This window comes from Dreissena polymorpha, chromosome 8 (genome assembly GCF_020536995.1).
Source record: "Dreissena polymorpha isolate Duluth1 chromosome 8, UMN_Dpol_1.0, whole genome shotgun sequence".
In the NCBI taxonomy this organism is placed as follows: Eukaryota; Metazoa; Mollusca; class Bivalvia; order Myida; family Dreissenidae; genus Dreissena; species Dreissena polymorpha.
The window spans coordinates 87,331,163-87,340,596 of NC_068362.1; the positions used below are offsets into that span (position 1 = coordinate 87,331,163).

The following is a 9,434-nucleotide window of genomic DNA, read 5'->3' on the forward strand; positions in this document are numbered from 1 at the left end:
CTCCTGAACTGAAGTTAGGGGAGTGTACCTAAGTTAAGTCCCCTGGTCATTACAATTTTGTTAGGGCACATCAAAATTTACTTAATTCGATAGGAAAAAAATGCATTAACGAAAATTATCGCTAAGTTAATATCTGCAACTATGAATCAACAAAGTCATGCATACCAAATGCTATGTAAAATATTGAGGAAAAAAATCAGAATATCATAATATTATTAGCTTCGCTCTGTGAAAACAAAGCATAATTCACGTGCTCAATGTGCCGTTCCAAAAAAGCCTGTACGCTCCACACGTGTTAATCTGGGACGTCACTTTACGCACAGGCATTAAGCCAAAAACGTGGCTCATTATATATGCATTGGCTCTTTGAACAATGTCAACTACAAAATATAAGATGTGAACTCATTATACGTATATGCATGTTTCACAAGTTTGCATATAGAATACTGGTACCTATACAGCGTTTATTCAATGTAGAAATAAATTAAATGTGCGATGTTTAAAGAATTCAAACTCTTTTATTAATAATTTGATTGTCAATAACTTGGAACATAGTAAATCGCAAATTAAAATATAAGAATATAATGTTAGTATTAATTTTAAGTTTAAACCGGCGATAACCACACAAGCATACCCACAACCATGTGGCCTACGAGTTATCTGCTGTTAATAGTGACCGGTTGAAGAACCAAAATCATGTACATCGTAGATGCAACATAATGGGGAGTTTGTGCATGGCTTATGAGCAAAAAGAAAGCCACAGTTAGTGTTTTGTCTGTTCAATAGTTGTCCGTGTGTATTCCACATGTGTAGGAATAAATATTTACATATTTGAGCTTCATTCTGGGAAAACGGTGCTAATTGGATGTGCGTAAAGCCTCGTCCCAGATTAGACTGTGTAGTCCGCAGAGGCTTATCTGGGACGACACTTTCCGCCTAAACTGGATTTTCGCTAAAAAGAGACTTACTTGAAACAAAAAAAACATAATCGCGGGAAGTGACGTCCCTGATAAGCCTGTGCGATAATCTGGTACGACATTAAACGCATATGCATTAATTTTCAGTTGTCCCAGATCGAGGCTATGCTAATATAATCGTTTTCACAACAAGGATCGTACGATTTGACGATACAATGGTATTATGAGAAAATAAACACCCGTTTCATATAAAAGTATATAATACGTGAGTCAATTGCGTAACTAAGTATGTTTGTGCATCTACGGTGGTTTACTTAGATATAATACTATTTGATTATGTACTATGAAATAAAAGATGCAAAACACATTACCAAAATTGTAATAATATATTGCAGTACATTGTATTACTGTTATCTAGCCATAAATTGTTTAATGCAAACATATAAATTTTGATCATACTTACCATTTTAATATGTACCGGTACATAAAATTAAAAAAACATTAATTACATTTAAATTGGGGATTTTGACTTTTATATGGCGTAAAATAAAAGCAGCAGTTGTAAATTAGTCAATTTCCATTTAAACTTGTTCCGTGTTTATTAACATCAGGCAGCAGTTACGTATCACCTACACTTTATTGCATTTTATTGAAATGCTGCGGTGACACTGATGTGCAAAAAATTACGCTTCCGATGTCAAAAAGCAGACAACCACATGTATTTCAAATTGCTAATGCAACTAAAAACTCTTGCACTTTTAGTGTTTAAATAGGACTCTGTTTTACAATTGAAAAAAAAATGATTAGAATGTCTTTAAAAATGTCACAAATATGATTATAAAAATTAAAAAAAAAAAACGCCTCGGTGTTAATTTAACCTTTTGACATTAAGAGACATGGTATAATTATGTTGTTTTATTAACTGTTTTAGTGTTTATATATTTATCAAAACAGGTTTTAACACGATGTTCATATTTGCGATTAAATTTAATACAAAACGAGAATCACTAGTATACCGTTTTCATGCCAATAGTTGCAGCACAAGAAAAGAATCTGAGAATAAAGTAACTCAATAGATTTAGAAGGGGTAACCACGTGATAGTCAATATGGCGACGTTACTCTCTACGAATTTTCTTAGCGGGAGCTGTTATGTTGTGATCCCAATAAGAAATTCTGTAGCCAGTAAAGTCGAGATATAAAGCGAATATAAAACAAAATAAATGCTAATAATTGTCTTACTGATAAAGACACTGGAAAGTGAGCGGCATTTAAACAAAAACGTCGCCATCTTGACTATCACGTGATTACTCCTCTGAGATTGGTGAAGTGAGGGTGGGATGTCAAATTGAATTATAAGAGGGCACCTGCTATTTTACGCGCATTGCCATCCTCATTATTTATGTACGCCTTTTGAATTGTTGTTCTTTCTTCTTTTCATGTAAGGTCGTTATAACACAAGAAAAACACAACCAATATCGCTTTAAGTGAAGATGTAATGTTGGATAACATGACACGATCGTTAAAAAGATAATGTTCCTTTGATGTGTCAGATAAAAGAAGAAATACCTTTTTTTAAAGGATATTCGTCGTATATTATTACTTTAAAATAAAGGTAGAAAATTTACGCTTTTTAAGTTATTAAATTAAAACCAAAGATTTAAGTTTTGTTTTGTTCCTTTTCCATGTAATAATCACTTACCCACCGCATTATATGTTTGTTATGAAGTGCACGTATATTAAACTACATAATAGTGTTCGTAAACATGAATTTTACAACGTGAGAACACATCATAATGTGCCCTCACATGACTTATTAGAAATTTATGATATTTCCGCTTATTCAAATAACACTTTTTTCATCCGCGTCGTGTCGACCTACATAATCTTTATATTTTGGAAATATTAGTGGTAACACACTAAATGTATATTAATACGCCTTACCATCGATTAAAGTCCACAGAAGTGAAAGGTGACATCACTCGTGAGCAAGAGTTACATGAAGTCAAGTACTGATAGCTCAACTTTTTATCTGTAAACAGTACAATCCAAAGTGATATATTAGTTGATTTACGACACCAGTTGAAGGGGTGTAATTTAAGGCATATATATTTCTATAATATTTATACTAAGGTAATCAAGATGGCTACGTATTCTAAGTCAACTATGGCTTGTGGTTCTGATTCATTTATAGACTTTTATTGTTCCTCTTGTTTAGAGCACACAATTGACCAGCGGGCCGACGTTTACTGCGAAAACTGTCAGAAACTGTCAGAAACGTTACTGTTCAAACTGTATTAATCGGCATGGTGCGTTGTTTGGAAAACATGTGATATACGGAAGGGGAGACACACGTAAGTGGCCATTGTCTAAGGAAGTGGAGGATTTCCTTCAGAAATGTGACCTTCATGAAGACAAACGTCTGGAATTGTTTTGTTCTGACCACAATCAGCTTTGCTGCACGACTTGTGCTTTCTTCAATCACAGGTACATATTTGTAATTCAGACATATATTTGCTGTTAAAAAAGTTTGTTTTCGTAAAGAGACTATTCATTAAAGCATTATTCAGATAAATTAATTTCAAGTTATTTTTGTATGTGAAAAACATGAAATGTGTATTAAAGCATTATGATTACAAAAAATAATAATGTAACTGTTCAAACTAGAAATCAGTATTAAATTGAAGACACTATTATTACTTGGATATAGCAGACATGCATTATAGCAATTTAAAGTTTTAAACCACATACAAATATTTTAATATTATTTTCGTTTTAGACAAGTGCTAAAATTACATTAATATCCGAGTCAGTCAAAGGACCTCCCCAAGACGTGCAGCTACTAGCAAGAAAGATCCAAACTATTCTTGAAGACCTCGAAAAACTTAAGAATTATTGGGATACAAATATGCAGTCTTTGCAGGATTCATACTACAATCAATTACATGAAATACATGACACACGCAATAAAATGAATACAATTCTATACAAGATTAAAAAAAACACCATGAAAGAGCTAGATGATAAGTTGACCAGTCTGAAAACATCTGTCATGACTGATGCGGACAATTGTAGCAAGCTTAAAAATGAACTAAAACGACTCAGTAGCTCAACACATAACATAGTTGATAAGGGTAAAGCAGAACTCACATTTATTGCAAGTAATAAATGTCTGGTAAATATAAAGCTGTCTGATACTTATCTGAAGAAGAATTCAGTTCAAGTAGAAAGTTCACTGACATTCCTGGCTGACAGTGATGTTCAACAGAACTTGTCAAAATTGTCAGGTCTCGGGAGGATTGTACTTAGTATCAATAAATTATCAATGCTAGAAGACCCAGACACGGTATTCACTGTACAAGGGATTTCAGAGTACTATGATGTGAGCATACAAAGTGATTCAAAGAGCTGCTATATCAATGCAATTTGTGTTCTATCTGATAATAAGATCCTTATCGCCGATGTTTCTAATAAACGACTTAAGCTACTCAATCATCAATACCAGGTGGTGGATCATTGTGATTTAAGTGCTGCTCCACGGGATATCTGTCAAATCACACCAAGAGAAGTAGCTGTAATTGTGGATCAGGATGACACACATGAGGTCCAGTATGGGTCCGTGCACGTGAACGGTGGGCGGCTGATTAAGACCAGAAACTTACGGCTTGAACATGGATGTAATGGTATTGCTTATAATCTGCAAGACCTGTATCTTACTTTTGGCACTGTACTTTGCAAGAATTCAATGAGTGATGGCCTGCTGAAAACCGTGTATGAAGGTACAGGCTGGTACACAGGTAAAATTTGATGGGAATATTTTGGTAGCATTTGAAATTATTATAAGAAATTATAAAATAGCATTACGCTTTATATATACATATCTACAAAAAAGTCATGTGTATATTACCTTTGCCAGTTCTAGACATGTTTGCAAATAATTGACATATTAATTTCACTATGTGTAAATGAAAACTCTTCAATATTAAAGTCCTTCCTTCAATATTAAAGTCCTTCCTTTGCTAAAGTGTTTTCTTGTCTTTTTCTTTACTGTACGTGACTTTTGTATTTTTATATAATTCAATAATAATAATCATGTCAGAAAGCACTGACTGTATCAGTGAGTCAATGTACCTATTTAGAGTATGTTAGTGCTGTTCATTCCATGGGGTTTCAGCATAATATAATCATCCACGAATACATGATTCATTGTAAGAAAAAACTTACTTTATTAATTACAACAAATAGCTGGGATGAATAGATGTAAGAGTGTCTTTACTAACAGTATGATTCTGTTAAGAACTAACTTCAATAATCCTACTCTCTTTTACAGTATTTAAGTGTGCAGTGAGTCCTTCAGGTGACAAGATATTTGTCACTAACCTTCCCGATCACGAGGGCCACACCCTGGCCACAGATGGCACAGTTCTCCACAGCTTTACAGACCCAACCCTGAAAGAACCCTGTGGTATACATGTGACAGCGCTGGGACAGGTGCTGGTATGTGGATATGGATCAGACACTATCCTACAGCTCGATAGTGAAGGGAAGAAGAAGCTGGCAACTCTTGCTATAACGAGTGATGGAGTTAATAACCCAATGTCAGTCTGCTACAATAAGAGCACAGCATCCCTCATTGTGGGACAATCGTCGGGCAACAACATCCTTGTGTTGAGAGTAAAATAGGTGTGTTTGTGTTTTTTTTTCGCAAGTTACAATACAAACATTTTGGAACGTGCACTTTACATGAATTATCGGCAACACCAAACTTGTATTCAGTGTTATGTTTCATCATGTAATTCACCTGGATGATGTATTATCTTGCCTACTAATGTCAATCATGAATATGTTTGAAAAGGTACATTTATAATGAACTTTGAGAGCATGGATCTAGCATTTAGTGTTATATGTCAATGCAGAATTCTTGAAGGATTATATAGTGTGTTGCCATACAATTTAATACATACTACCATATATTGCGGATAATTATTTTTCCTTTTTAATTGTATATAATCAATGTTTTGTCATGCCCTAGATCGTTCATGTAAACATGTGTACATGTACATTGTTCATTTTTATCGTTTATGTTTTGAAATGAAATGCCTATGAGACTGTTGTTTCATGATTTCATATGATGTAATTTTGTATATAGATTTTCTAACAGCTAAGGTTTACCTCTTTCACTTCATTATTAATTGTTAAATCCTTTAAAAGTGTCTCATTGTTTTAGCGTCTGTTCATATGGCAGCCATTTTGGATAAACTGGAAGTTGATTTCCTTATGGTTACGCATGCGCAATTAATTTCCTTTTATATTGCATATACAAAAGTTGAAGTTCGAGATCAATTTTTACCATGACCAAGCGCATACCCACTATATCATCATACATCATTGAAAAGATAAATGCAAACTTTTTTGAAAATAATGAATGCCATTAAATTCTATACGCGCTAACTCAAAATATTTACCTTAGAATAGGCAGACCGGTTGTTACAGCTGTGCAGAATGCCATTTTGGGCTCAAATAGTATGACCTACTTTCAAGCCGGGAACCATCAACACAAAAAGTAGAGCACAAAAATGGCTTTTTTTCTTATTGCCTACAAATATACCTTCAAATTGATACCCAAATCAACCATTTGCAATGTATTTTACAAATCCTAGGCAGCATGCACTCAACAATGTGTGCTAAGTATCAAGTTGACTGCATGTAACCCTGCAAACAGGAGTTCCGGTTTGGGGATATGTGACCTTTAAGAGAACCCAAACCCTTCAAATTTGAATTAAAGGCACTTTTCCCACATGTATGATATGTTTTGAGAAAGATCACAAAGTTCCGGTACAATGACACACAGATTTATTAATAAAAGTTGCCGTTGAAAGCGTCATGCGTAACAGCGTTTCGCGTCAAGAATTAAGGTAGAAAAGCCAAACTTGGTTACATCATACATGCAGCACTTAGACTCCATACAAGGCATCACTTTAGATTCTAATAGGCAAAGCTGATGTAACATATGACTTGATAAGTGAAAAAAAAAAACATCAACGGCAATATTTGTGCATCAAAGCAGGTTTTGAACCGGATTCGAAAACCTTTTTTGGGGGCACATTTTAGGTAAAATCCATGTAGAAGCAGCATTTCTGATGTCCTTTGACCCAACAAAAGGGCTAGCTTGCATGGAAAAACCACACACTTGACTTCCTGACTAAAAAAAGTCATCGAAAGACATGAGCTTTAAGTCTTTTGTCACACCTGGACCTATGATTTCTCGGCTCGAGTTCCGTCTCGGACAGGCTCCGGAAAGTGTCAGTCTGGCCCGGGTGCTCAATTCCGGGTAATCTGAGAAAACAAAAAGGTTTTTTGTGCACATTTACCCATTACGGTGCAAAATAATTTAAGTTAGATACAATTAGAGTAAGCGCTCAATAGACTTTGTTGCTTTATTTGCTGCAAATTGTTATTTCACCACCACGCCGGCATCACATTGTCGGGCTCCCTGGCAAAGTTATCGCCACAAAATGTGGTTTCAGAGCTGCAGTAAATGTTAAACACCCACTGTTCCTAATTTTGGTGACAAAAGTGTGCCAGGATATCAAAGAAATAATTTTACAATAGATTTAATTGAAAATAACGGCGTACTAACCTGCAAAGACACCGATCCTCTCGACACGACTGGGCGAGTTTTGAGGGCCGTCTCCAAATCAGTCATGCTGTACAGTTTTTGATGGCCTGTCACTTCAGCCAGACTTGTAAACCAATTGGACGACAGTTCAGGCACATCTATAGACCCATTCCGACACCGCCTACAAATGCACACTTAGGTTTAGGCATAATATTGAGGTCACTTAAATACAGATTTTACTTGAACTCAGCAAGATATCCAAACAGGAAAAATAAGGCAAAGTAGTGTTATTCTGAGTACATCTGCCTGACGGGTTGAAGGCGAAGGCCGATAGCAGTGTCGGTCCAAAATCGGCGGGCATTTTTAACAGTAAAGGCTCAACAAGTAAACAATAATAATAATTACAGATACAATAAAGACATGCATAAGGTTCATTATAAAGATTGATGCAAATTAATGTCAAAATGTCACTGAACAACAATATCGAGTGTTTAAGTAGTCTTAGAATATGTCTCCGGAACAGGTTTCGGTGTGATTTTCCAGTATTTACCCCCCCCCCCCCCATATGACCCCAAGTGCAACAGCCCAATTGCAAACAGCCCTAATTCGGGTCAAAATGACATCTGGCAGTTATGTTTTGCAATACGGAGAGTTTTTGATGGTCAATTGTCAAAATTCTGGCAGACGACTAACTTGGTCGGAAGTTCTTACGCATTCGCAATTAATTTCCTTCTATATTACATATAAAACAGTTGAAGTTCGAGGTCAATTTTTATCATGACCAAGCGCATACCCACTATATCATCATACATCATTGGAAAGATAAATGCAAACTCTTTTGAAAATAATGCATGCAATTAAATTCTATACGCGCTAACTCAAAATATTTACCTTAGAATAGGCACACAGGTTTTGACAGCTGTGCAGAATGCCATTTTGGGCTCAAATAGTATGACCTACTTTCAAAGCCGGGAACCATCAATACAAAAAGTAGAGCACAAAAATGGATTTTTTTCTTATTGCTTACAAATATACCTTCAAGTTGATACCAAAATAAACCATTTGCAATGTATTTTACAAATTTTAGGCAGCATGCACTCAACAATGTGTGCTAAGTATTAAGTTGACTGCATGTAACCCTGCAAACAGAAGTTCCGGTTTGGGGATATGTGACCTTATGCTGACATAAGTGCATTCTGGGTAGTTTACACGGACTACAGTATTTTTGACAGTTTAATCCTATGAAATAATTTGCGTAATACTCATATTCCTTCTTAAAAATTGTTTAAAAAGGTAATAGCTGTCTTTATAAATGATTTATTTGTTTGATTGATATGAATTTGACTATTGTTTAATTGTTATATCGTCAAAAATATCCTTTTAAGACCAGTGACATTTACCGAGTCAAGAACGCTCAAATTCTATTGTGCGCTCTTGCGCGCTTTACTGAGCGTTGTTTGTGCGCTTTTTGCGCACATTTCATATGTGCGCTTTTATGTTAATATTGCACAACGTAATGCGTGCGCATTTGGATAGTATCAAAGGCACAGGAAAATCTCATTCGAGGACTCTGAACTTTGTTTTCCTAGGTGTGAGACCTATTTTATTTTTCTTGTATAAGCATTTAAAATACAGTTTTCAATAAGACTAGCTATTAAAATTAAAACTGAATTTTATAAATTGCATTTATCATCTTTTTAGGACATCATAAAACAGAGTGTGCAAATACTTAACATGATACATATATATAGATATATATATTGCTGTATTGTAAAATTAAATGTCTAAAAATAATATGTATGCTAAGAAATATATATATATATATATTGAAAGTTGTTATTAATTTATTTGTTATGAATGAATACATTTTGGAAATGTTATAAATCTTGAGTTTATATTT

At 34.7% G+C, this 9,434-nt stretch overlaps 1 protein-coding gene across 1 annotated transcript; it reads left to right on the top strand.

The window, feature by feature from the left end:
* Positions 1-2,976: 2,976 nt before the first annotated feature.
* Positions 2,977-6,051, top strand: LOC127842449 (uncharacterized). The gene is made up of 3 exons (XM_052371956.1): positions 2,977-3,402; positions 3,695-4,712; positions 5,246-6,051. Exons 2-3 carry the CDS (start codon positions 3,824-3,826, stop codon positions 5,596-5,598), a joined length of 1,242 nt encoding a protein of 413 aa, XP_052227916.1. The 5' UTR covers positions 2,977-3,402; positions 3,695-3,823; the 3' UTR covers positions 5,599-6,051.
* The last annotated feature ends 3,383 nt before the right edge of the window (positions 6,052-9,434 follow it).